The following is a 26,980-nucleotide window of genomic DNA, read 5'->3' as shown; positions in this document are numbered from 1 at the left end:
AATTTGACAATAAATTTCATATATTTAAAAAACAAACATGCAGTGAGAGAGATGAATATTCACACCAAGGAGAATAAAGACTTTAAGTGGACACTCCCCAGTTCAGGTCATGTTTTGTTGCCAAATTTATGTGCTAAATTATCACAATAATTATGATAAAAAACCTTTCAATCTTAATTCCTCTATGCCTTCTCGGATTTTTTTTTTCTTTTTCTTCATCTTGCCTAGGAATTCTTTTTAGAAGTCAGCTAGAAAGATACTATAAAGTTAATAGTCCCAGCCTCCTCCCTGGGAACCACAAAGCACCTTTTGGAATAGGCTAGAAATCACTGGTTTAGGTCTATTATTGTAATGCCAGCATCCTGAAGGCTTGGGCCCACAAATGGATTTTTTTATTACTGGATCAGATAGAGTGGACACAGCTAAGAAATCTCTAAGTTCTATAGGAAAAGTAAAATACAAATGATATTTCATGAGCTTCATCCAAAAGTCACTCTAGTTCAGCATCTGTGACATTTCAAAGAGGTAGCACATGCCAGTGAATAAAATGGGGAGAAAAAACACAAACATATATACATATACACAAATACCTATTTATGTGCGTATATATGTATGTGTACATATGTATAATCTTCCAGCTCATTTGATTCAAACAGTCCTATAAATAAGATCTACCCCCAATTCTTTCAGAGCAAAGACTTGAAGGAACATTAGCTTCTTTCTAGGACAAGTATTGCCTCCTTTACTAAATATCAGCATTTGACAGTTTTGCTCAAACTGGATTATGGATCGCAAATTTCATCAGATTTTAAAATATAAGCTGTGTGGAACAAAATAAAGAGAAAAATTGTACTACCAAAAGCTCAGCAATTTTAATTAAAGAAAGATTAAACCTTTGCCTTTCTTTTTAGCTGCTGGACGTGTTAGCCAGGCATGACCAAACTCTCCTGCAGGGCAGGAACCAGCAGCTGGTGGGGAATGTGCACAGTACTAATTTCAATAGAGAGAGAAGGAGACAGGACAAGCAGGGCCACCTGCCTGATGGGGGAAGGGGGGGGGGGGGGGTAATGCATGTGCCCCGTTCACAGGGATGTCAGAGAAAGGACCAAAGGAACAGAACCAAGAACGCCAGGGCCTCTGCACACAGGGCGCTTGTCCACTGAGGAAAATTCATAGTCCTTGAGACTTTGGGCTCAATGTGCTTTTGGTAGAAGCATCCTCAGGTCCTGAGGCCCTCGGGGCCTCTGCAAGTGCCTTTGCTGAGGTCAAAACACCCCAAGCAGCCCCCCTGTACCGCCCTGAAAACCCAAGGTCGGCAGTGTGGGTGGGCCAGGCAGGGAGCAGTGAGGATCCAGGTCAGAATCACTCTCGCTTTCTGTGGGGTCAGCGCTGCTCACACTCGCGGATTCCCCGCCAGTCTCCCGAAGCCTTCGCACAACGGCTGTGGGCTCATACTTCCCTGGAAAGCTCACTACTGCGTCTGTAAGCATGGAGTTTGCGACCTCAAAGAAAAACTGCAAACGGCCTGGACCAAATAAAGGGAGCAGATCTAGGCTTTTGTGGGGTCAAGGGAGGCAACCGGAAGAATTATGAAAAGGAAACATGCAGAGTTACCTGGAGAACCTGCTGCTAACAACTCTGTTCTGCTGACAACAAAGGTACGAGACAGGGACAAAGGAACTGAAAAATGGAGAAAAACAGGGTGAGACCATATCAAAAGGCAAGAAAGGCGATCTCTGCACTCAGGGGACAGGAGCAGACACCCGCTCTACTAACATCAGCGTTCCATTCCAGAAGCGCAAAAGCCTGTAAGTTATTATGTAAATAAAAAATAAAATAAAATAAAAGAGCACACGTTGCTTTCCAGGAAGAGGAATGGGGAGGCAGAAATCAGAAGAAATCCTATTCAAATGCTTCTTTACTAACCCAGAAATCTCTTAAGCCATTAATACCCTATTGGGGTTTATAGCTCAAAACGTGCTCTTAAGGGTTTAAATCACAACTAGCCACACAAAAGGGGGGCTCAATTAATCAACGGCCCCAAGAGCAGGACCCAAGCCACCTGCACCAGCACAGCCAAGAGCGTCCCTGTCTGCGGCAAGCAATTAGTTATTCAATTCATGGACATCCTTAATTAGCCTGGTTGTAATTTTGATATGATATTTTGCATTGGCTCGGCATACTCTGAAGTTTCAAAGTATTACAGGAAAGTAAATAAAGGCTGTTATACACAGGTCTGCTGGGAATGGCAGACCAAGGGCATCCTCAGCACTGCTTACTCAGAGAGCTACAGGTCCATCTGATTGAAAAGTCCAATCAGCAATGCCCTACCTGGCAGGAGTCCTATTTTCTGGGCAGGATTTTTTGTTTCTGTTTTTGTTTTTAAATTAAAGTATAATTGACATGCAAAGGGACAGGCTGTGATAACTAATGATGGCAGGATTTTTCTAGGCAATCAACACTAATAAATAGAATTATTATCTTGAGATTACTGTACTAATTGTATCTCTCAATGAAATGCACGAAATCCCAAATCCTACTTGTCAAGTCAAATACTGGGCTTTGTAATAGGATGTTATTAATGAGATCCCCTTCCTTCCTGGCATTTCCAGAAAAGGCAAGCTTGCTACGGTCCCCCAGGCTTTCTTTCAGGGAGGTCTGCTCTTCAATTCCTTTTCTGAATGGGATCTGCCCTTACGTGAATCCACAGTTCAGTATAAACTGGGCTAATATTTAGGTTTCAAGAACCAGTCATCAGTAAGATTGTGCACTTAACTCCTCTAACTTTCTTTTCAAAACAACCTTCTAAACAACTCTGACTCTGCTCACCTGGGACTAATCTGAAGTTGGTGGCCAAACAGTCACAAGCTTGACACCTGTCATACCCGACATTCCCTCTGTGCTTTCAAGCTTACAAAGCACTCGTGTGGATAAGTATCATCACGTTCTATTCTTCTAACAATCACACGAGGTAACCTTAGTAAGTCCTTTTAAGGAGGAGGAAGCCAGGGCTGTCCTCAAGGGCAGGCAACCATAGAATATGAAACTGCAGCTGTGACCCAGGTCTTCCCAGCCCACTTTGGAATCTCCCTGCCTCCTCACTAGCAGTGAGAACAGAAGATCACCTTCAAGTTTACAGCAGACACAATTAAGTGGGATCAGACAGGCCTACATTCACACTGGTGTTAGCCAACAGTTGACAACGGGGAGACTGGCTGATGTGGCTGGAAACCCCATGGCAGGACAGTGAGAAGATGCATCTGGGGCAGGGGAGGCTGAGAGGTTTGAGAGAATTCCTAACATTTCACTGGCTTCCCCACTGTAAAGACATCTTTGCCGGGACACTGCGTGGCGCAACAGATGAAGACTAATGTCACCCAAATAGGTCTGTCTGGAGGTATACCCCCTACCTTTTGAGACTGGTTTTCAGAAGTGACCCAGGTTGTTTTAGGCTAGTTTTAAATTTGAGGTTTCTGTCTCCTAGCACAGCATGTCATTTGGTATTCTGGCCACAAGATGGCACCCCAGCACCTCCGTTTACCTGTCTGGTTGCAGCCAGGGTCAGGCAGCAAGCACGCGCACGCTTGCCAAAAAGCAAACGGTGCACAGGGACCCATCAAGTCCTGACCCAGAGGGATCTGTGGTCCACGTTCTTACCAGGACGGACACGGCTTGCTGGCCTCTTGTGCTCAGAGCACTTAGTCGACGCCCTATGGCACACCCATTAGCTGGCTGACTCAACTGACCAGCTGTCTAGATAAGAGCTGGCTGTAGGCAATACATACACATTAACCTCATTCCTCCTCGGGAAAATGCCAATTCAAAAACCTCCAGCATAGTTAATGTTTTAATATCTAGCGATGGATGCAGGGCAGCCGGGACCCTCGTCAGTCCAGGCGGGAGCTTGAACCTCTGCAGCCACCGTGGCAAACTGCAAGGCAGGAGCTACTCAAGCCGAGGCCATGGCCATGAGCCCGCAGTTCCGCCCCTCCACACACGCCCACCAGAAGACGTGCACAGCGGTACCCACAGCCACACAATCCACGGTGGCCTCAAATAGGACACTAACCCCGTGCCCAGCAGCCATGAAATAGATACACTGTTGTATATTCACGCGGTGCAGCACCGTGAGAATAAAGTAGGAGCACACGCAGCAACGATGACAAACGTGACACGGGTGACACTGGGTGAGAGAAGCCAGGCTCAATACGACACCTACTGCCTAAGTCCATTTACGCCAAGTCCAAAAGCGGGCAAAACTAGGCTATGCTTAGAAGTCAAGGCAGTGGCCTGGGCAAGGGTGACTAAGAGGAAGTGTGGGGGCGGGGGCGGGGCCTGCCCACCTCCTGTCGACACAGGAGTGGTCAGTGTGTGAAGATTCACGGGGGCATAGACTTAGGATTTACTCGGGGCGTTTTTGGGCTTACACGCCATACTTCAATAAAAAGGGCAAAAAAGTAGATAAACAGGGCTGGCTGGCAGGTATAGGAAGGTGAGAGTAGAAGAGCATTCTGTCCCTAAAACGCAGCCCTGCCCCAAGAGGCCGGGCAGGAAAACTCACCTGGAGAGGCTGTGAGGGCCATCACACCATAGTAGGAGAAAGCACTGGCTTCGAATTTCATACCTTCTTTCCCAGCTTCTACTTCCACCTTCCCCTGTGAGAAGAAAAGGGGAGTGTTTTCAGTCCAGTTCCCTGACTCTATCTGCAGACTCTCTGCAAGATTTGTCCTTCCGTCTAAATTCCTTTCCCAACCAACCCCGGGGAAGTAGAGCCTCAGATGATCTTTCCCAACTCAGCAGAGAGGGTTAATTCATCTCAAATATGAAGACCGGATTTGGCTGGAGATGCAGAGAAGACAGTGAAAGTATGATGTTTAATTTCTGTGAGTCCCCTTGGTATTTCCCCAGCATCCTTATTTTTGTGCCTGGATGCTCCAGGAACCCGCCCAGTAATAAGAAGACGGTGCTCTCGCCCCATTTGTGGAACCAACGCTGGGAAGACAGTCTTGCAGGAGTGTGAGCTGGGGCAGCATCAGGGTCAAGGGTTAACGAACACGGTTCGTGGCCGTGGAAGAGAGAGGACTACCCTAGAAGAGTTCTAGGGGCAGAACTCACTCTGGTCTTGCCAGCCCAGCATCCCGCGTGTGCAGGCCAACCCCTTGTCATTCAGACTCCCCACGGGCCCTGCGACACCTCGGAACTCCCTCCTCACAGTCTGGGAAAAGTTCCTGAGGCCAGTCTCCTTCCATCAGGACAAAACCTCTCCCTGAAGTTCTCCTTTGCCTTCTCTTCCTCTAGCTTCTTAGTCCACAACTTCCCTCATCAGTTCCTCTGGGACCGACTGAGGCTGCCCGATTCATCCTGGTAGCTTTAGGCTCCACCATGACCCCCCTCACTGTAGGGGTTTAATATGCATTTTCTGGGCGACTGCAATATCCCACTGAGTGAGTGGCACTTGTGGGTTTCCAAGACAAAGGTCACAGTGGTTCTTGTTCATGGTGCCTATAACCACCTCTCCAGCGAGAGGCTACCTTTACGGTACATCCTCTATGACAGGTAAATAAAAATTATGGTACGATTTATTGAAGGGGCAGCTGGGTTAACAAGTCAGCGCTTTATTAACTCACTTAAGGCTTGTAACTCCATGAAGCAGACACAATTACCGCCCCCCCCCCCTTACAAATCAGGAGAGAGAGGCAAAGAAGGATTCAATAACCAAAGAACAAGCTCTTGACCGATAGGCTACACTATGCTATCCGCTAACACAAACTATGATTTTGATCACCCCTATTATCGTGTACTACATTCCCAATTACGAAAGACTTTCCTCAAATCAGTTCTTCAGAAAACTATTTATTGTCTCTCCTTTAGATTTTGAGTTCTTCACTCAAAATAGTAGTTTTATCCACCCCCAACCAACTCTCTGCCATAAGAGAGGAACTCAAGACTCCACCCATAATATACAATCAACCTGCAAACGAACAGGTGCCCCGGGATCCTGCGAGAAGACAGGCCTTGCCACCCATGCATTTCCAGTGCAAGAGACAGAGGGGGAGCATGGGAAAATCGATGGGACAAGGCAGTCAACAAAAATTCTCCACGAGGAACAAGACAGTAAGAACATAAGGAATTCGGAGAGAAAAAATTACTCCCTGCTCTTATACAAGGCAAATTTTGTACAGGAAGGAAAATCTAAGGAGGATTTGAGCCGAGAGGAGAGAGGGCAGGTCAGAGGTGGGAGGCAGAAGCCCGCCAGGCTCACTGAGTTTGCAGAGGGAAGAGCGGGGACATGGGGCAGAAAAGCAGCCCGGAGAGCAGGTTACACCGCCGAGCGCCTCGGACGACGAAGGACTAGACTAATGAGGCCAGGTTCTTGTGCACAGGGGCTCTGGGGCTCGGCTTCAGGGAGCCAAAGTCAAGGCTCACGCCGGGCTGGGAACCACAGGACCAGAAAAAGATTGCTAGTAGAGGAGCTACAGTTAAGGGATCGACACAGTTTGGAGAAAGCGAGAGGGAGAAAGAAGCGTAAAGGAGGGAGGGGGAGTCGCCAATCTTGACAGAAGTTTGCTCCGAGTGAGTGACCGGAAGAAGGGGCGCCATGAGCCCGTGAGCGCAGACAGGAAAGTGGGGAAGGGGTTGCATCCGTCCTGGGGGCAGGGAGGAGAGGACACCCTCCCTTCCAGAAGGAGGTCTTGGGGGAAGAGTCCATCAAAAAAGGCTGAAGAGGAAGAACAAAAGTTAGGAGAAAGGTCAGAACTGGAGATGGAGATTAGGGAGGGGGAGAGGGAGGGAGGTAGAGAGGGAAAGAGAGAGAAGAGGTGATAACCGAGCTGGCATCTTGAAGGAACAGGTGCGAGGAGAGTGAGGGACTTCAGAGGCAGGGACCCAGTTTTACTGGGAGTGCCTGATCGTATGGATCTTCTTAATTACTTATCCCTTTCTTCCTGGGCTAATGCTCAAGCTTCTATCAGTTAATATGTATGTATGTGCTATTTGAAAACATCTGTCTCTCTAGTTGGAAGCTTAACAGTGGTTTCACGACCATCTTGTAAGCCAAATTTCTTTTTTTTTTTTTTAGTTAAAAAAATCTTTTTTAACATTTAGTCATTTTTGAGAGAGCGTGAGCAGGGGAGGGGCAGAGAGCATGGGAGAAACAATGCGATCCGAAGCAGGCTCTGAGCTGTCAGCACAGAGCTGGATGCAGGGCTCGAACTCAGAAACGCCAGATCATGACCTGAGCCCAAGTCAGATGCCCAACTGACTGAGCCACCCAGGTGCCCCACATAAGCCAAATTTCTATGCAGAAAATCCAGAGGAAGAATGAAATCCAACAGAGCCTCCTCATGACTTCCATCTTTACGGGTGTCCAGCTGATCTGGATCATTTGTCTGACGAGTTACAAGGCCCTCTGTATTCTGGGTCCCTGCAAATGGGTGTCCACTTACAATTCCTTATAATTACTGTCAGAACCAGCAGGGTAACAGCCGGTCCCCCAAAGACCGAAAATAACAATACCAGGTCTGCCTCTAGGAAAGGAGCCACGCTGGTGGAACCTCTGCCAAGTCAACTCAAAGGCAGTGACTCCCAGCCCTTGCTGTGCCCTGGAAATACCCGGGGGTTTGCAAAAACCAACCTGATGTCTGGCCCCCACTCCCAGGCATTCTGATTTAACTCGTATGGGTGCGACCTGGGCATCAGGATTTTAATAAAGCTCTCCAGGGGATTCAAGCATGCAGCAAGTTTGGGAATCATTGCTGCAAGGCTGTGTGAACAGCGGCCCCAGCTCCAGAGCCTCTATGTACCGTGGCCTCTCAGGAGACTCCCCCATAGCCGTGGTGGCTGTTGAGCCCACGAATTAAACAAGGGCAGCCGCGCCCAAGACTCAAAGCTCTGGAACACATTCACCTCTCCTCTGTCCTTGAGGACCGGCCTCCAGGTGAGGGAGGATGAGTCATCGTCTTCCACAGCCCACCCAGCCGACACCGACCAGGCTGCAGGCGGTGACACCTGGTCAGTGGTTCCTGGTGTCTCGATTCCCACAACCAGTAAAATATTCCTCCAGCCTCGGAGAGAGGGTTGACAAATTACTTCCTACAGAGATTTTACACAACACAGCCATCTACTCGAACCATCACTGCACTTAAGACCAGCCATTTTATCCCCCAAATATAGATAACATACCATCGTAGACTAACAGGTCTTTAAACCGAATACATGTAATTTTACGTGTAACTTGCTGCAGCGGTCTTTATTTTTCTCCTTTTTGTCTCAAACTGAGGAAACCTTTGTCAAGCATCAGCCTTAAAGAACCACTGCGCAAAAAGCTAATCTTACATCATTTGTAAAATTGCAATAAAGGATCCCTGGGGTTCTTTTGAGTCAAACTTCGAATGATTCTACAATTCCAAGTTTTAATAACTGCCCATCCCTGTATTCCTCACTACACAAGTGCAGCTTTTCTGGGAGGCAAGTTTTAGAAACATCCAGTAAACAGTTTTCACTGATGTATGTGTGTCGATGGCTCCCAGAAGTGACCACATCCAAATAAACCTACCATATACAAACTGGGGCCACTCGCATGAAGAAATGGCTTGCCTGCCTCACAACCAGTCAGGTGTCCTTAGATAACAGCTTTTCCACGTAAGGAAGGGGCTACATATCAGTTTTACTTTTTTAAAGTTCTTTTTAATGTTTATTATTGAGAGATAGAGCGCAAGCAGGGGAGGGGAAGAGAGAGAGGGAGACACAAAATCTGAAGCAGGCTCTGGGCTCTGAGCCGTCAGTGTGGAGCGCGACCCGGGGCTCGAACCTATGAACCTGGAGATCATGACCTGAGCTGAAGTCAGACGGTTAACCGACTGAGCCACCCTGGCACCCCTCAATTTTACTTTTGAAAACATCCACAAATTCACTCTATCACACACACATAAAAAAAAAATCAGCACAGGACATGAAAAGGCTCCCAAAGGGAGCTAGGCTTCATATTTAAACTGACGAGAGGAGGGGGGCGCCTCCTCAGTCAGTTGAGCGTCCAACTTTGGCTCAGGTCATGATCTCACCATTCATGAGTTTGAACCCTGCATCAGGCTCGTCGTTGTCAGCGTGGAGCCTGCTTTAGACCCTCTGTCCCCCTCTGTCTCTCTCTGCCCCTCCCCCCATTCTCTCATTCTCTCTCCCTCCCCTCTCTCTCTCAAAAATGAATCAACATTTATCAACAGATAGGAAGGAAAGGCCTCACTGTCTCAAGCAAAGCTGGTTTCCCAAGTAAAGTTACCATCACAGAATCCCACCTTTCTTTGGAAGAAGGTCATTAGGTAACTCTCCTCAAAGCCTTTAGTGTACAGAAGCCACACTGACAAAGCAGTCTGTGCCACACCTGGCCACAAGGTGGAAGCCTGCGCTAACCTAGTTGGCACAAGCAAGATCAACTGGTCAGCGGATGCCATGGAGTCAGGGAGATCAGAGACTTCCTCAGACACCATATGCTGAGCATCTTCTCAATCTCCCGCTCACCTTTGCATTGAGTCTTGTTTTGTTTTTGTTTTTTTTCCTTAAATCACCATCACAAATTATTCAGCGGAGCTTGATATCTGAAAGGAGGTAACTGAATCCCAGGGGCGTGAACACCAGTTTGAATTCACCAGCACCGCCCAGTAAGAGGGGAAGCAAACCCAAAGAGAGAGGTCTGCTCTGGCACTCAAACGTGCCCTAGCAATTACTTTTCCACCTGGAATCCAGAGATGTAGTCTTAAGACAGAAAGTTCTCTTCATGAATGTTTAATCAACATTAAAAAAAAAAAAAGTTACTTGATGGTCAAAAATTAATTTACACGTATTTTTGGACCATGTGGTTGACCATCTCCTAACCAAATGCCACCACCGGATGTCAGCGCCCGTATTATTCACAGTTGCATTATGAAGAGGGTGTTCTCACAGCTTGAATCTTGACAGCTAAGCCTTGCTACTCAATCAACTGGGCGCTTGCTACAAATACATAGCATTTCAGACTCCAGCCTAGCTACACCGAATCCCCAAAGTGAGCCCTCTGCACATGAAAGTGTAAGGAGCACTGAACTAGAGAGAAAGGGACAGAGGGGGACCAAACATAAATAATCCAGTCACACCCAGTGGAGGCCAATAACAGCACAGCATACTGCACAAACATTCAAAGGAATGGAACAAAGGGCTGAAGGGTCAGTCATCGCTGGCGCACGGAGACCCAAGCGTGCTAAATGCCCAAGAGCCTGCCCCAGAGCCCCTGCCTCAGTACTGGGGCCGGTGGCACTTTCCTATCAGCCAGACAATGTTACAGACACGTTTAGAATGTTAATTACAACTTTGTTTTTGGTTTATACATGTCCGAACTCAAAGAGCCCAAAAGGAGCCTATACCTAGTTTTGTACTTAAGCATATGTAAGTATAATTTGTTAAAAACAGGTCAACTCGGGGCACCCGGGTGCCTCAGTCGGTTAAGCAAGCATCTGACTCTTGATATTGGCTCAAGTCATGATCTCACGGTTCGTGAGTTGGAGCCCCCAAGTTGGGCTCTGTGCTGACAGCTCAGAGCCTGGAGACTACTTTGGATTCTGTCTCTCTATCTCTCTCTCTCAAACTTTTTTTCAAAAAACAGGGTCAACTCTGGGCATCCAAGTAATTTTTTTTTCCCTTTAAAATGGGTGCTATCTGTACTTGCCTCAAGATTGAGGATCTATCATTCACTGGGATACACACACCCTGCAACTCAAAAATCTTCGAGAAGGGTTTGGTATTAAAAATTTAAATTCCTCTTCTGATAACAGGTGAAACAGTATTAGGTACTGTCGAGGGCTATATAAGCTCTAAGATGCCACCTCCACAAAAGAATGGATTTCACTCTACAGGGAAAAATCCCTTCTGAATCCATGTCAGAGGCTCTAAAAAACCAGAGTTGATGGGGAGTTCAACAACAATAAAAGAAGCTGAGACATGAAATCAACCAGAAAAATTAACACCAGAAAAAAAAAAAAAACAAAACTAACCTGTTCCTTTTATTGATTTTATAATTGGCAAAGGAAAGAGCTACATTTTCTTAGTATTCTTTGTATTTACTAAAATCATAATGTGGTTATGTGCTGTGGAAGAACGCTAATTTTTTTTTTGATTGGATATTTTACTCCCCAAAGGACCAACAAATCCTTCACTGTAAAATACCAAGTCTATGAATTAGAAAAATGGCTTATAGTACAATTATTGTGTACACACTCTTGACATATTTTTGTATATGCTTTCCACTTCTTTCATGACTATACAGTAGTCTCATCATATCACAATATAATTGGCTGAGACATACGAACTACTGCTACTTTCTAATGAACAGATTTGCTGTAAATATGTTTGCACAGATAGCTTTATAAAACAATTTCTTTAGATGCATGTATATGACAGATTGTATGGGTGTATTCCCAAAAGCAGGATGCCAGTTTAAAGATATGATTGATTCTATAGTACTTTTTCTTTTTTGTTCACTGAATATTCATCACGGATTTTTACAAAGATTTTTTTTGTTTTTTGTCTTCTCAAATAAAAAAAAAATACGGATGTTTAATTTAGTCAGTTGCCTTTCTGATACCTATTGATGTGAGCCTGAGGATTTGTTTCTTTACCACTTTCTGAATTAACAACGGCATATTTTGGTTTTGTTGCCCTTAAGCTAGTGAATTCCTAAATGAACCTAATTTAGTCAGTCACACTGAGTAACTCTTTGGGTATGTTGTCAGTCTCTAACTGCTACCTTTATATTTAGGAAATGTGATGATCATACCATCTTGTCCCATCTTTATTGTATAGAAATTGAGCTCTCAGAGTTTCCTTTTTTTCCCATGTGATTTCCTTGAATCTAGTTTTTTCAAGGAGAGGAGAGAACTTCTCATTTTGTTGTTTTTCTCTTGTATCACATTAATTACATCAGTAGGATAAGATTAAAGATTCTGTTCATCTTTTATTTTTTTTTAATTTTTTAACATTTATTTTTAAGAAAGAGAGACAGAGACAGAGTGTGAGTGGAGGAGGGGCAGAGAGAGAGAGGGAGACACAGAATCTGAAGCAGGTTCCAGGCTCTGAGCTGTCATGTCAGCACAGAGCCTGACATGGGGCTTTAACTCACAAACCATGAGATCATGACCTGAGCCAAAGTCAGACGCTTAACCAACTGAGCCACCCAGGTGTCCCTGTTCATCTTTTAAAAGAACCAAATCTTGATTTCATTTATGGGCTGTAAGTCTTTCTCATTAGAATTTGCTTTCCTTCTTAATTTGTTCTTTTCAGTTTGTTTCCTTTTTCTAGATAATGACAGATTTTTTTCTTATTTAAATATTTAGAAGAATAGTATTTTGTAAAACTGACCTACTACATGTAAGAATAACGTTCAAGACGGGTTGCCCGGGTGGCTCAGTCAGTTAAGCAACTGACTTCGGCTCAGTTCATGATCTCGCGGTTCGTGAGTCCAAGCCCTGTGTCAGGCTCTGTGCTGATGGCTCAGAGCCTGGAGCCTGCTTCGGATTCTGTTTCTCTCTCTCTGCCCCTGCTCATGCTCTGTCTCTCTCACTCCCAAAAATAACATTAAAAAAAAAAAGATGTAATTAAAAAAAAGAACATTCCAGACACAAAATAACATGTATTTTATCATTTTCCATATATTTTCTAATTCAGTTGTTACTTAAGGTTTTCAGTTTGCTAATATTTTCAACAATTATTTTATTTATTTAGAATATGTATTTATTTTGAGAGAGAGAGAGAGAGAGAGAGAGAGAAAGAGAGAGAGAGAAAGAGAGAGAGAGAGAGACAGCTGGGGAGGGGCAGAGAGAGAGAGACAATCCCAAGTAGGCTCTGCACTGTCAGCACAGAACCTGATGCAGGGCTCAAACTCACAAACTGCGGGATCATGACCTGAGCGCTGAGTTAGCTAACTTAGTAACTTAGCTAACTAACTGAGCCACCCAGGTACCCCTTTTCAACAATTATTTAAGTAGGTAGTACATGCACATAGTAAGAAATTCAAATTCAGGGGTGCCCAACTTCAGCTTAGGCCATGATCTCACGGTTCATGAGTTTGAGCCCCGCGTCGGGTTCTGTGCTGACAGCTCAAAGCCTGGAGCCTGCTTCGGAATCTCTGTCTTCCTCTCTCTCTGCCCCTCCCCTACTCACACTCTGTCTCTCTCAAAAATAAATAAACGTTAAAAAAATAAAAAAATAAAAGATAAAGAAATTCAAATTCATTGGGAGAAGTAAGTCTCCCCTCCATCCTATTCCCAGTCCTCCAAGTCTCCTCCTTAGAGGCAACCACCTGTTGCCAGACTCTTGAGTAACCTTCCAGACAGAGTTCATGTATATACAGACACACAAGTGAAACACATAAGGACACATTCTACACTCTGTTCGAAGTCTTACATAATACATCTTTGTAAGAGAATTGATTGCTATTTTAAAAATGGCTTAGTACTACTCTTCAATTATGTATTTTTAAGTCTATTTCATTATGACCTATACAGGTGGTTCTAGAAATTTCTACCTTTCTGAGTTTAGAACTTACACATGACATAGCAAATGATCAATTTTATGGAAGTCACATGAAAGTTTTTAAAAAGTCTATTTCCCTGGTTTTATAGTTAATTTTCTCCAAATTCCCGTTAATTTTATTAGTCAAGTTAAGACACTTTTTTCTTGGTAGGCTTACTCTATCATGGTAGAAAATAATTTCCACCAGAATTATGATCTTATCCATTTCTACTTTTATGTATGTATTGTGTTATTTAAGACCTGTAGAGTCAATAAGCTTTTATTTCACTGTTTATTGTGCTTTTATCACTGTCCTTACTGATCCCTCCAATACATTTGAGTTGAAAAATCTTTTTTTTAGAGAAAACTTGACATTGTAGCCTTTTTATACTTAGGCAGTGGGAGGTATGTGCCTGGTAACTTACATTCTTTTCATTAAACCTACTTAAATGGTTTACTTTTAATAAATTAGACTTTACCTTCATTAGAATTTAAACTCAAACTGATGTGTTTCTATTTCTTATTACATTCCAAACATCAATTACTTAATCAAAGAGTTTTTTTCCTAGTGTCTGCACAAGAGGGAAGCTCATTGGCTCCGGGGCCAGGAATGGAAGGCAGATACTGAAGCTTTCTTCTGATTTAATGCTCTTGAACACAGCAGAGCATGGTCAACCACCTGGCACGAATTTGCAAGGTTGGGTTAGTGACATTTTAGAGTGGAATGGACTCTGTAAAAGGTGACAGCTGTACTAGGTTGACAGGGATTATGGTATTTCCTTTTGTTATACTCTGAGTACCTCAGGTAATTGGCCAGCCTGCAAGAACATGATTTTCACTAAACCCCATAGTTTAAACACCTCTGTAAATCCTCTTAATCCAGCACATACACTATTTCTAAACCCCCATGACATCATCAGTTCAACAATTCAAACAATTGTCACGTTAATATTTAGCATGCCATAAGTATTCGATACAGGTACATACACACAAATGCCTTATCAAAATTATCTTTTTTTTTTTTTAATTTTTTTTTTCTTTTTTAAAAAAAAAAATTTTTTTTTTCAACATTTATTTATTTTTTGGGACAGAGAGAGACAGAGCATGAACGGGGGAGGGGCAGAGAGAGAGGGAGACACAGAATCGGAAACAGGCTCCAGGCTCTGAGCCATCAGCCCAGAGCCCGACGCGGGGCTCGAACTCACGGGCCGCGAGATCGTGACCTGGCTGAAGTCGGACGCTTAACCGACTGCGCCACCCAGGCGCCCCCAAAATTATCTTTAAAGATTTACTTATAAAGGAACAATGAGTATGAAGTCCCTCCTCCATAAAATCGATTTCTAGATCCTTCAGCCAGGAAATGGCTTTCTTTTTTTTTTTTTTTTAATTTTTTTTTTAATGTTTTATTTATTTTTGAGACAGAGAGAGACAGAACGTGAGCAGGGGAGGGGCAGAGAGAGAGGGAGACACAGAATCTGAAACAGGCTCCAGGCTCTGAGCCGTCAGCACAGAGCCAGACGTGGGGCTCGAACTCACGGACCGTGAGATCATGACCTGAGCCGAAGTCGGACCCTTAACCCACTGAGCCACCCAGGCGCCCCGGAAATGGCTTTCTTATACACCTAAAGAACATTCCTGAATCACAACTTTATAAATGCTAACCACATAAAAATCAACAGCCGGAAGCCACATAATTTCTAACATTGCTCCTGAAATTCACCATGTCAGTCTTCAAACAACCATCTTTAGTGTAATTCAAAGTTTCTCTAGGTTTGAGGAATAATCACATCTAGCTTTTATGAGAAACACAAATGCTTTATTCCCTCGCTGCAGTAAATAAATTCCCTACAGCCCCCTCACTGTCAAGCATGTAGGTCTCCAGAGAAAAACACAAATCAGGGTTGAATGAGACTAAGGTTACTAGAAAAATCAAGGTACTGAATTAGAAAACCTGCAAAGTTTCTAAGAAAGAATGTATGAAAGTGGTATGAAACCAGTTTATCCATGGATTTTTCTCCAGTTCCTTATTGCTGCATCTAGACATCGGGATAGTAACCAAACATGAGACATGGACACAACACTTTGCAGAGTTTGACATCCAGACATCTGATAAGAGTTGTTTTCGCATTAAAAAAAAAAAAACAAACCTCTTTAATTGTGCCTCAGATAATTGGGACCTTGCTGGACTCATGTAAATTGTAGGACCTACCAAGTACTCATGATACTCTTACAATGATACCTCCAATTCACATGTAGGAAATAACCAAAAACAGGAGACTGCCTCAGGGGCTAGGATTCTTGTGCTAAATCAACTCAGATTTCCCGTAAAAGTAACTCTTCAATAAAGAGGTACAAGACGTCAATAAAACCAGCACTTTCTTCATTGTACTGTTTATCTTGGCTTCCATGCCAAGGTCAGAGTTGTATTAGGTGCAACTGTGATATAATAAGGGCCTCCTATCAACCTACACGCTAAATCCCCTCAGGGAGGGTTCAGAATGGACGAACCTTCTCGCCTCATAGAGTGGGTTATGTTATTAGTGAGAAGGAATTAAGTTTCCATTGCCATGAGAGGCTGTGATTCTCACATCAGTTCCCCTGTAGAACAGTCTGGTTAGTAACCAGGAATAAAAACAATAATAAATGGATTATTTTGATATTGTTCAGGGGAGACAGTAAGTTACCTCTAGTAAGTGGTATAAGACCAAGTCCTAATGAGGGGTGGAAAAAAGAAAAGATGATTAAAAAAAAAAAAAAAAAAAAGGACGCAAGGAACTCAGTACACTTAAATTTCAAATGTCCCACACCAAGACTTAGATGTATATGGCCCCACACTCTCCAAAAAACACAAACCACTGAATTCACCACTCTTCAAATGAACGCCTCATCGCCTCAGCAATCCGTAAGTGCCCTTCAGTATGGGAAACGGAAGTTAACTAAGGGCATTACTTTAGATTGAAATTACTTCACAGCTAGGAAAACAGCGGGGGGGGGGGGGGGGGGAGATGAAAGCCTCCCATGGATAAGGCTACCCCGGAAGTTAAGTAGTTAAGCATGTAAACCTCGACACCCATTCATGTACAGAAAAGTCTCCTGGGGACTGGAAGGGTGGGTACTCAGTGAGATCAAACAACTAGTGAATAATTCTTCTGACCTGCAAAATGAGAACGAAGTAGTCTACAGGTTTGTTTCGCTGGTAGAGGTAGTATTCTGGGGCTTTCTTGTTCTTCTCATCATACTTCAGTTCCTGGATGACATTGGGGTGCTTTAGCAGCCTTAGAAGGATCTTCTCTGACATCTGGGATGGGCTAAATGCTTCTACTTCTATAGATATAAACACAACTTGATATTACACTTCAAATGGATGGAAAAAAATTATACTAGTGATTAAGGTGTTTAGAATATGTAAGAATACTTGGAGTCAAAGCGAAACAATACGGATTAGTGACACTTCCGTTTGGTGATCCACTGGGGGCAGATTACCTGGGAGGAATCAGAAAATACTGAATTTGCGTATTTGTGTCTTTTGAATTTTTCCTTTTCAACTTGTCATTGGTTTCGGTTCTTATAAAAATTATCCTAATTTTCTGATACAAATCAAAGTCAACCAGAAGCAGGCTCCTGACTGCCAGGCCACCCTTCGAACAGGCCACAATAGTCTGACTGTCCAACAACAGCCAAAGGAAGAAGCAAAGGTCAGGAAGCATCTAGCGTGGGTTAGTACCAGGTGCACAGACGAAGTACTTCGTCTCTCATTCTCCCACTCCACTACCCTGAGAAGGTCTGGGAACAAAGGAAGGCAGAAATTCAGAAAAAAAAAAAATCAAGGCACGTGCACACATCAACATGCACTCCAACTTGCTAACTAAAAAAATAAAAGTAAAAAGTAGTGTGGATCTGTATTTACAGAGTTATCCGTTTTATTTCAGATGACAAAACTCAAAATTACTAACTCAGGCTTGCTCTACTGGACCTGGACATCATGGTATCTCAGAGGCAGAGCAGGAGAACGTTCAGTTTCGAATCACGGTCTTTAAACAATGAACAATATTACCAGGATTAGAGAAAGAGTAAGTGAAAGACACTGCTTCCATGTTTAAAATTTTTTTCATTACATGAAACAAATTCTCTATTAGCTTCGGTGACTTTCTGGTCATAACAAAATAAGATACAACATTGTAGAAATTTGGGAAAATACAGAAAAAGGCAAAGAGGAAAATAAAATGATCTAGGAACCAACCACTCAATCACTCTGAGCAATTGGTGAGCATTTTTTTTCCGGTACCTTCTCTAGGCCTGTGCCCTTGTGTGTGCGTGTGTGCGCGCGCGCACATAAAAACACAACGATAACCTTTACAGTTTTATATTGTTTTTTTCTCACTTCACGTTAAATTAGGAGTATTTACCCAGGTCATAGATGTTATACGGTGAGCATTTCTACATATCTGAAAACATGATCTTAAAGGGCACGTGACAGTCCATCAAGTGGCTACTTGAGCCTTCTGTTCAAAATGTTTTAAGTACGCTGCATGCAGCTGAAAGGCACCGGGTGCCCATCCTGGACACGGACGTCTTCTACAGGCCACTGGGTACCTTCAGATTTTCTCATGTATCCCCTGGCCAACAGAGCTCACCCTTCACCTAGAGAGCCATGTGGGGATGTAGGAAGGGTTAGTCAGTCTCAAGTCCATTCAACCTTGACCTTTCTGGAGCAGTCAAGTGCCGGCCGGATTGGTGGTTTTAATAATCATTCCGCTTGCCTCCTGGAATGGGCCCAAGTTAATCTGACTTGCAGAGGCCATCAAGACATCCACGTCAAAGCCCTGAGAATTTCCGATTCCATTAAAATCATAGAACGTTAGGATTTAATTGTGAAAATCTGTTGTTCTTCTTTGCAAATCATAGCACCTGTGTTACCACTGAGGTCCAACTGTTCTTCCAAGGCAAGCTGAAGAGAGAATTACTCAACCGTCTCACACACACAACCGAGCTGGTGGCTCGCACTGTCAGCCTACCCCACCAGCGGGGCTCTCCCCCGGACTTAGCCGGAAGCAGATGACCTGGCCTACCGTTCACATGCAGTGTGGCACTAACATTCATCCTTACCTTTCAGACCAATTTTAAGTTACTGGTCCACCCCTGGTAAATGTCTCAGAGGGTTCATGCCGACACTGAACACAGGAGAGGAGAGAATTTAAAAAGAAAAAAACAAAACAAAACAAACAAAACAAAACAAAAAAAACAAAAAACAAAACACAAAAGTGGCATTACTTATCACCCCATTTCCCAGTCTCCACCCCCAGCCCACCCCAGTCAGTGGTGGGTGAGAAACACGCTCCAGGGTTTGTAGAGATTTCAAACTGTGATAAGCTGCACTTGCCTGTTGCTAGGAAACGGTGCATGGCCAAGAGAAGCTGTGGTGATATTTTAACCTTCATCTCGCTGTCTGTCTGCTTGAAGGCGGAAAAATCTTGCTTTCTTTCACGATGGGCCACTTTCTTTTTCGTTCTGTTATCAGCTGACAGAAGGACAAGAAAAGATAAAAGGAAATGCATTCTATTAGATCAGGGCTCTTTTTGAATGAAAACGACAGACTATTTTGCAAAGGCTCAACTATCTCTAGATTGCGGGCACTCTACGTACAAACACCACACGGCAAGAGACCGAATCCTCATCAAATCTGTGCGGCACGGTCAGGACCCATCCCGAAGCAAGCAGTCAAGGCATGCTGACTAGGAGCGACCGTGAACATTCTTCGTGAAGATCGCTGGAGCCCTCGCAAGTACACTAACGGGCGGTCACGGACACAACCCTCCCAGAACCCACGTAACCACAGCAGCAGTTTGGAGCGCGCACTGTCTCCCGCTACTCGATGTCACCACGCTGCAGGAAAGAACAATCACCGTGTGACGGATGACACGGTGAAGCGTGCCCCTGACTTTCAGAGGCTCCTAGCCTCTGCCGAGACAGGGAAAACAAACATACGGACAAAACCTCTTAGGAAACAGACGAACAAGAACACTTTCGTGGAGCAACAGTTTAACAATGGTATCTGTTAGCTTCGTTTCTACTCCAGACCAGGAGGTCCTCAAGGTCAAGCAAATACGAAGAGGGTCATCCAGAAGAGAGGTCAGCGCACTTCTCCCGTCAAGGGCCAGGTAGTCAGTATGTGAGGCTCTGTGGGTCATGCAGTACTGAGTAACTGCTCAGTCCTGCTGGTGAGCCAAAGCACCCATATGTAAATGACGTACCGTGGCCGTTGTGCCAAATAAAACTTTATCACAGACGTGAAATTTGAATTTCATATTATTTTCACAAGTCACAAAGTAATTATACTTTTGATGTTTTTCAACAATTACCAAATTAAAAAAAAAACTTGTTCTCAGCTTGTGGCCTATACAAAAACTGATGGCAAGTACTTGTCGGCTACAGTTTGCAAACCCTGAATCCAGAAGGTGTCTAATACAAAGCCTTTCCGCAAGTATTTTTTTTTTTGACAAAGAAGCGATCAAGAAAAAACTAGGTTAAAGACAAGACCTCAATCACTTGCTCCTTTCCCAAGAATCCTGAGTCTGTGCATTACCATTTCATGCCGAGGGCCAAACAGACTAATTACCAGGCTCGTCCTGGGGAAAGGGCAATCCTAACCTCTCCTTTTCTTTCTCTTTCGGCTCTGATTCTTTTGCAAACCAGGTAGCATAAATCAACACCAAATTTCAAAATAACTTTCTAATGGCAAATGCAGTCATCCTCCCTGATGGCCTGTTTACCTCAAGAATATACCTACAATCCATCTCACAAGGCACATTAGGCAACGCTTCTGCATGAAATCAGTCTAACTGAGGTTTAAAAGAAGTTAACTGAAGGGGCAACTTGGGTGGCTCAGTCAGTTAAGCATCCGACTTCGGCTCAGGTCATGATCTCACAGCTCATGACTTCGAGCCCCGCGTCGGGTTCTGTGCTGACAGCTCAGAGCCTGGAGCCTGCTTCAGATTCTGTGTCTCCCTCTCTTTCTGCCCCTCCCCTGCTCACATTCTCTCTCTCTCAAAAATAAATAAAAAGTTTTAAATAAAAAGTTAACTGAAATGCAAATGTAAGATCTCATACACGTCTTAATTATGTTTCTTATGACGAGTACTACCCCTGAGGAAACAAAATAAATAGAAAGAGACACACTGGGTATTAAATAGTCACTGTGAGGAAGGCTGAAGAGAATGTAAACACACAAATAACAATATTCTTTATTATGTGACCTCTGTGTACTCTCCAAGTGTCAAAAGGATAAAACACATAGGAACTGGTGTTTTTAAAGAGCACAATTTGTGTGTATACACACACACACACACACACACACACACACACACACACGATAAAAAAAATAAGATGTTTTCAGAAGCGAGTCACTACCTAAATATAAAGTTTATCCTTCTAAGGCCACATGGAAGGCTCTCATTTTTAAAGTGCAGGGCATGGCCCTTCCAGTATGACTGAATAAAAATCACTCTGCTTTACGTAAGGCAGGCCTTGTCCCAGGTGCCCCAGGCCATTTGAAGATTCCATTTCCTCTCTAAGTCATGTTTTAAAAACCAAACAGAGCCCAGATATTCATCTCTGCCCCATCTCTGAGAGCCCCAAACATCTTCAGGCATTGGGCCATCTTTGGGATTATTAATCTCTTGAAAGAGCCCTGCTTTACTAAGAAGTGAGGCTGAAAAAGAAGGTTCAAATGCCACAATCCAATAATCGAGTTGTGGACTTTCATGAGACAGCATTCAGGTTCAATACTCAGCCCAGGTTCAAGTTTACTCCTGGACAAACACCAGTGAATCCTCCCCTCCCCCTGCCCCAAGCCAAGCCACTCCTACCCACTTCACCCATTTCCACCTGCCCCCCAAAGAAGACAGAAGAGCAGAGAAAGGGAAAAACATTCTTATTGTGTACCCTAACCTGCCCTGCTTCCTATACCCACACCTTACCACTGCTGTCACAGCAAACTTACATTTGCAAATCTCACCTCTACCCTGGCCCATGGGTTCTGGAACAAGGACATTTAAACAGCTGCTATCCATCAATGTAGCAAATCCCCCTCACAAGCAGCAAAAGAAATTTATCTGAAAACAATTGCCTAGTTTGGAAAATAAAAACTTAGTAAAGAACAATTCTTTTTCCACCTGTAGAGGAAGTATAAAAACATGAAAGGAGTTTTCTGTTCAGGGCAAGTAAGGCCCAGATCAATGGTTAGAAGCAGCTGGCTTTTCAAAAACAAAAAACACTGCCACTTGACATCACAGGACCTGCCCATTCTTTCCCCCCTCTGATGAAGGGCCTAGAATATATCGGTAAGTTGTCCCACACATACAGCAGGTAGTTAGAAACAGGCAGATTACAACAGGAGACAGGAGAGGACTCACGAAGTACATGACAGAAAAAAAAGGCAAAGTTTTGAAAAATTACACTCAGACTACTCACTGTATAAATCTGTTTCATCTAGAATCTCAGATTTGATGATTTCTTCAATCACATCTTCTAATGTGACAATTCCCAGAACTTCATAAAATGGGTCCCCTTCTCCCTCATTGTTTACTCGCTGCACAATAGCCAGGTGAGATTTACCTTTAAAGAAAAGAAAACAAACTTTAAGAAGGAATTTTCGGAATTTTCTGAACGAAGTCTTTTATGTGATTATGTTAAGGATAGCAGCAAACGCAGACACCAGATTATCAGAGTCTGCATTTGGGCATTTCAAGATGGTACCAACCATTTCTTGATGGTATTAAGAAATACCAACAAAGGGAAAAGCTTCCTGAGCCACGGAAAGCAAGACCATCCAATCAGAAGAGCCTCACCTTGTGTGCACACTGGCCCACACCACATTACCGTTTGCTTCCTAATGGATTTGGTCTTCAATCATGTCAGCTCTCCCTTTGTGACTTTTTAGCAACTGCTACGTTACTTTAGGAGGACAGCTGTCAAAGTGTGGTCTGTGGAACCTTAGGGATGCCCAAGACCCTCTCAGGAAGGTGGTGACGTCAAAGTACGTGCAGCAGAACACTGACATGTTCCTGGCCTTTTTTCACTGTGCTGGTATTCGAACCAATGATGCAAAGGCGCCTGAGCACAAGCCAAGGTAGTGGCAGCAGACGGTCTTCCGCCACCACACATGCACGGGAAAGGGCGAAAAAGTCCATTTCTCCTCAGAATGTCCCCGAGGAAGACGTAACAATTAATTGTGTTAAGTCTTGACCTTGAGTACTTGTCTTTTCATACTCTGTGTGGCAAAATGAGATGTACCATAGAAGACTTGTCGCTTCCTGAAGTACAATAGTTGTCTTGAAGAAAGGCACTCAACTGTTTGAGTTTTAGGTTGTGCTAGCCACGTTTTTCACTGGACATCATTTTTACCTGAAGGATAACTACCAAACTGAGGGTATCCAGACTTGGATATTTGGAAAATATTTTCTTGAAAATGAACAAAATGAGCCTGCTATGTCAAGGGAAACAACAGCAGTGTTTGCTAATGATCAACTTTGGGCCTTTAAAGGAAAATCAGAATTTTGGGAAACCCATATCCACCAAAGGCTTGAGAACTTTTCAACAAAAGACCTGATAACAAGTATGATGTCTATTTTTTTAATGTTTTTCTTTATTTTTAATGTTATATTTATTTTTGTGAGAGAGAGCATGCAAGCAGGGGAGGGGCAGAATGAGAGGGGGACAGAGGATCCAAGGTGGGGTCTGTGCTGACAGCAGCGAGCCCAATGCAGGGCTCGAACTCACGAACCAGGAGATCATGAATGAAGCTGAAATCGGATGCTTAACTGACTGAGCCACCCATGCACCCCTTTTTTATTTGAGAGATAGAGCATGAGCAGGGGAGGGGCAGAGAGAGAGAATCTCAAACAGTCTCTGTACTGCCAGCACAGAGCCCCACACGAGACTCGATCCCATGAACCCTGAGATCATGACTTGAGCCGAGATCAACAGTCAGACACTTAACCGACTGAGCCACCCAAGTGCCAAACAAGAGTGATTTTTAAAATACTGAATACTGATGGGGCACTGGATGGCTCAGTCGGTTGAGCATCTGACTATTGATTTTGGCTCAGGTCATGATGCCAGGGTCATGGGATCCAGCCCCACATCCAGCTCCATGATGAGAATGGAGCCGCTTAGGATTCTCCCTCTTTCTCTCTGCCCCTCTCCCCTGCTCACGCACATGCTCTCTAAAATAAAATTTAAAAGTAAATAAAAACAAAATACTTTATAATGAAATGGATCCACATTTCAAAGATCTGTAGAACTCAGTGAACCAATATTTTCCAAATGACTGTGGTAATGATGTTACCAAATCATGCACAGGTCATCTATTCAGAGCACAAGACATACAATTGGTTTTTCCCCCCTCTCATAACCTATTAAAAAAAATTTTTTTTTAAGTTTTCATTTAAAGGGCACTGGGGTGGCTCAGTCGGTTAAGCACCTGACTCTTGATTTCAGCTCAGGTCATAATCTCATGATTCATGAATTCAAACCCCACATCAGTCTCTGGGCTGACAGCATGGAGCCTGTTTGGGATTCTCTGTCTCCCTCTCTCCCTCTCTCTCAAAAATAAATAAATAAACTTTTTTTTTTTTAAGACACAAAATCTTTTAAAACAAATTTTCATCAGGGGCACCTGGGTGGCTCAATCACTTATGCATCTGACTCTTGATTTCAGCTCAGACCTTGAGCTCGAGGTTTGTAGGATCAAGCCTCCTGCGGGGCTCTGCACTGACAGGCGAGGAGCCTGCCCGAGATTCCCTCTTTCTCCTTCTGACCCTCCCCTGCTCATGTTCTCCCATGGTCTCAAAATAAACCTTTTTTTTAAAGTTCCCGTTTAAATTCCAGTTAGTTAACATACAGGGCTGTATTAGCTTCAGGTGTACAATACAGTGATTCAACAGTTCCATACATCACACAGTACTCATCACAAGTGCCCTCCTTAATCCCCATCACCCATTTAGCCCATTCCCCTGCCCACCTTCCTTCTGGGAACCATCAGTTTGTTATCTATAGTTAAGGCTCTGTTTCTTGGTTATAACACTGGTTGTTGTTTTTTTTTTTTTTAAATAACCTTTTTATTTTGGGATAATTTTAAAGGAAGGTTGTAAAGACAGTACAGAATTCCTGTGTAGCCTTCACTCAGTTGCTCCCCTCGTTAACATCGCGCATTGCCACAAAATATTTGTAAAACTAAGACACTGACATTGATACAGTACTAGTAAGTAAATTCTAGACTTATCTGGATTTCACCAGTATTTCTCTTAATGTTCTCTTTCCATATCCAATCCAGAGTACCACACTGCATTTACTTGTCATGTCTCCTCTGGTATCTGAGAGTTTCTTAGTCTTTTCTTGTTTTTCATGACCTTGACAATCAAGGATTACTAGTCAGGAATCCTGTAGAATGTCCTTTGGTTTGGTTTGTCTGATGTTTCCTCATGATTAGACTGGGTTTATGGGCTTTCTAGTTACATCATATCAGGGCTTACATGGCAGCCACATGACATTCTCAAGTTTCTCCACTTTAAATTTTTTTTTTCAACGTTTTTTATTTATTTTTGGGACAGAGAGAGACAGAGCATGAACGGGGGAGGGGCAGAGAGAGAGGGAGACACAGAATCAGAAACAGGCTCCAGGCTCCGAGCCATCAGCCGAGAGCCTGACGCGGGGCTCGAACTCACGGACCGCGAGATCGTGACCTGGCTGAAGTCGGACACTTAACTGACTGCGCCACCCAGGCGCCCCTTAAAGTTACTAATTTTTCTTCTTTCCCTAATTCTATTCTTTGGAAGCAAGTCGCAAAGTCTAGCCCACCCTCAGGGAGGGGTGAGGAATAGAAATTAAGCTCTACTTCCTGGAGTGGGGGAGTCTCTACATATGTTACTCAGAATTTTTTCTATAAGGAAGATTTCTTTTTTTCTTAAGTAGGCTCCAAGCCCAGCAGGGAGCCTAACATAGGGCTCAGACTCACAACCCGGAGATCAAGACCTGAGCTGAGATCCAGAGTTGGATGCTTAACCGACTGAGCCACGCACATACTCCTATATAAGGAAGATTTCAGATGAAAGGATTTTAATTGAACAGTCACCCAAAGCCCACTGGTATAGTTTCAGATTCAGATTGCAACTACTCTTTAAAAAACTACCACTTGTGGAGTTCTGGTATAGTATCAAAGAAGAATATTCACAATTTCCCACCAAGGCTGTCAAAATATCCTCCTTTTTCCAAATAAATGATCTTTGTGAAGTCAAATTTTCTTCATATATTTCACTAAAACATATACTGCACAGACTGAATGCAGAACAAAGTAGGAGAATCCAACTTAGGTAATAAAGATATGTAAAGAGGTAAAACAATGACCCTTATTTTTTGTTTTGGACAAGTTACTTTTTAAAAAAAAATGTTATTTGCATAGCAGATTTACTCTTATCTTTTAAAAATGAATTAGTAAGTCCAGATGTTTTACCTGACTCAGTTTTAATTTCAAATATGGTAAATATCAAAAGATATAACCTACATAAACAAGAGTTCAGGGGTCCTCAATTTTTAAGAGCTTCAAGGGATCCTAAGACAAAAAAAGTTTAAGAACTACTATAGGAGATGCCCAGAATGGCAAGGGGAGAACATGTTCTCTGGAGTTGAACAGCCCTGGCTTCGAACCCCAGCACTGCCACTTCTTAGCCATTACCAGCTGTGTGGTCACCAGCAAATGACAGAACTTTCCTGAGCCTCAGTTTCCTCATCTCTTAGAACCAGGCTCATAGTAATTTCTGCCCCACACCATCGCTGTAAATATCAGCGGTAGTGTTGGGATCTGGCAAAGACAGTGGCTGGGAGTCACTGAGCCACCAATAAATGGCAACTCGTACTCTTTTTAATCTTCCTCAGTTCTAAGGCACCACCAACTTATTACCAGCTTATCTGGAGACCAGAAAACCCACGATATTCAAAGTATACCGTGAAACAACGATACATTTCCATTTCGGAAAAATCTTTTAAAATAACGACGCATCTCTCAAATGCCATCATTGGTTTCCCTAAATCCAAAGCATGTGAGGCATCTGAAACATATCTTTGAGTTAAGCCAAGTAAACATGATCTGGAGATTTCATGATCAGTTAACATGTATATTAGTTGTTTTTAATGACAGGGTAAGGATTTTTTTTGGGGGGGGGGGGTCCTTTAAATAAAGTTTACTTAAAACTTCAAATTGGGTGAGTTTACCCAGACACAACCAGCTAGACAAACTAAAAATATTCTCTGGAGGCCAGGTCTGATCAAGTTCCCAGCACTTACTCAGAAACTGGCTTTGGTTGTGTGGGTTTGTTGGCCCTTTCCTGCTCTGCCTCAGACCCCTTTACGGGCAACAACGTCTGGAAGCCTAGAAGTTTAGATTGTTAGACAA

At 43.5% G+C, this 26,980-nt stretch overlaps 1 protein-coding gene across 1 annotated transcript in view; it reads right to left on the bottom strand.

Moving 5' to 3' along the window:
- The window catches only part of CNNM2 (cyclin and CBS domain divalent metal cation transport mediator 2), a 150,348-nt gene that overhangs the window by 10,485 nt on the left and 112,883 nt on the right, over positions 1–26,980 (bottom strand). Inside the window, 5 exon segments of the mRNA XM_040486314.1 lie at positions 1,615–1,680; positions 4,562–4,655; positions 16,688–16,857; positions 18,914–19,051; positions 22,003–22,146. Coding sequence (XP_040342248.1) covers positions 1,615–1,680; positions 4,562–4,655; positions 16,688–16,857; positions 18,914–19,051; positions 22,003–22,146 — 612 coding nt within the window.

This window comes from Herpailurus yagouaroundi, unplaced genomic scaffold, assembly GCF_014898765.1.
Source record: "Herpailurus yagouaroundi ecotype Mexico unplaced genomic scaffold, PumYag 163, whole genome shotgun sequence".
NCBI lineage: Eukaryota > Metazoa > Chordata > Mammalia > Carnivora > Felidae > Herpailurus > Herpailurus yagouaroundi.
Note: the sequence above shows the minus strand (reverse complement) of the source record. Positions and strands in the feature narration are given on the sequence as shown.